The 1449-nt window shown below is 63.8% G+C and overlaps 1 protein-coding gene across 1 annotated transcript in view; it reads right to left on the reverse strand.

Moving 5' to 3' along the window:
• The window catches only part of LOC103772812 (tyrosine-protein kinase HCK-like), a gene marked incomplete at both ends in the record, with an annotated part of 5478 nt that extends 4035 nt beyond the window's left edge, over nt 1–1443 (reverse strand). Inside the window, 3 exons of the mRNA XM_008940155.1 lie at nt 379–455; nt 917–1099; nt 1380–1443. Of these exons, the coding sequence (XP_008938403.1) occupies nt 379–455; nt 917–1099; nt 1380–1443 (324 nt within the window). The remainder of the gene's footprint in view (nt 1–378; nt 456–916; nt 1100–1379) is intronic.
• Nucleotides 1444–1449: the final 6 nt, after the last annotated feature.

A 1449-nucleotide genomic window follows, 5' to 3' on the forward strand; every position in this document is an offset into this window, starting at 1 on the left:
CTTGTCCTGTCCCTTGTTCCCTGGGAGCAGAGCCCGACCCCCCCCTGGCTCCAGGCTCCTGTCAGGAGCTGTGCAGAGCCAGAAGGTCTCCCCTGAGCTGAAACTTCTTGACAAATCTTTTACCCTTGTTCTTCCAACATCACCTACTCCCATGCAGGCAGCTGGGCAGGGATGGTGAACAGGCAGCTGGCTGCCCACGGGGCACGAGGGCATTGCCACAAGGAAATCTGGCTCCTTCCCTGCATCCCCAGCACCCCCAGTGTCAAACCAGGCACTGCCCAAGCCCCAGGGAAGTTCTTGGTCTCCTCGATCCCCTCGCTCATCCTTATGAGGGGCAGGTCAGAATGGGGAGCTGGGGAAGGTTTGCTCCCTCCTCACCTGGGCAGAGAAGTCGATGAGCTTTGGGAGTGGCTGCTTGTTCCCCTCGGCGCTCTTCAGGAAATCCAGCAAGCTCCCTGTGGACAGGGAAGGGTGCTGGGGCTGAGCCTGCACCCACCAGCAGGGTGGAACAGGGTCCCGGGGAGCCGAGCAGGACACAGGGACTCGGTCAGGAAACTCCTCTGATCCTCCACTCCACCCCACCCCACTCCTCTCTCCTCCCAGGGAGCGGACAGAGGGGTGAGCCCTGCTGTGGGCTCCCTCCTGCCTTGCAGAACACTCCTCATTTGTTCCCTGTCCCTCTCCCAGGGCTGTCACTGCATCCCCCCTCCCAGCACCATGCCCAGCACCGTGCCCAGCACCCTGCCCGAGTGCTCAGACATGCAGAGCCAGGAGCCAGACCCTCCCCAGCACCCCAGGGGCCGGTGCAGAGCCCACAGCCCAGCCCAGGGACGCCGCAGGGTTCGATTCTGCCCCTTCCCCAGGGCACCGACGCTCGGCCTGGCCCCCGGTGCCCGCTCAGGGACGTGGGCAGCACCTTTCTCCATGAACTCGGTGATGATGTAGATGGGCTCCTCCTTGGTGACCACGGCGTGCAGCTTCACCAGCTTGTCGTGCTGCAGTGTCTTCATCAGGTTGGCCTCCTCCAGGAAGGCGCCCACGGACATGCTGCCCGGCTTCATCGTCTTCACGGCCACCTTGGTGTGCCTGTTGTAGGTAGCTGTGGGGTGACACCACAGACTGTCCCCAGCCTGCTCCAGCCCAGGCACTGGGAGCACTGGATTCTGGAGCTAAAGCACCCGGTCCTGCAGCTGGATATGCTGTGTGAGGGCTGGGGACCACGTGCAGCCCAGGGCTGTCCCCACGCACCCGGCCCTGAGCAGTCCTGACATTAGGCCAGGGCCACCTCCACTTCCCCGTGCTCCTCTCACACAGGTCGCTCCCTCCACCTCCTCTCCCATCCCTCACCTTCCTCCCAGGTGCTTCCCCCTCGCTCTCACCCATCCACACTTCCCCGAACTGCCCGGCTCCCAGCTTCCTCTCCAGCCTCAGCGACTCCCCAGGGATATC

This window comes from Merops nubicus, unplaced genomic scaffold, assembly GCF_000691845.1.
Source record: "Merops nubicus isolate BGI_N331 unplaced genomic scaffold, ASM69184v1 scaffold27545, whole genome shotgun sequence".
Taxonomy (NCBI): Eukaryota; Metazoa; Chordata; class Aves; order Coraciiformes; family Meropidae; genus Merops; species Merops nubicus.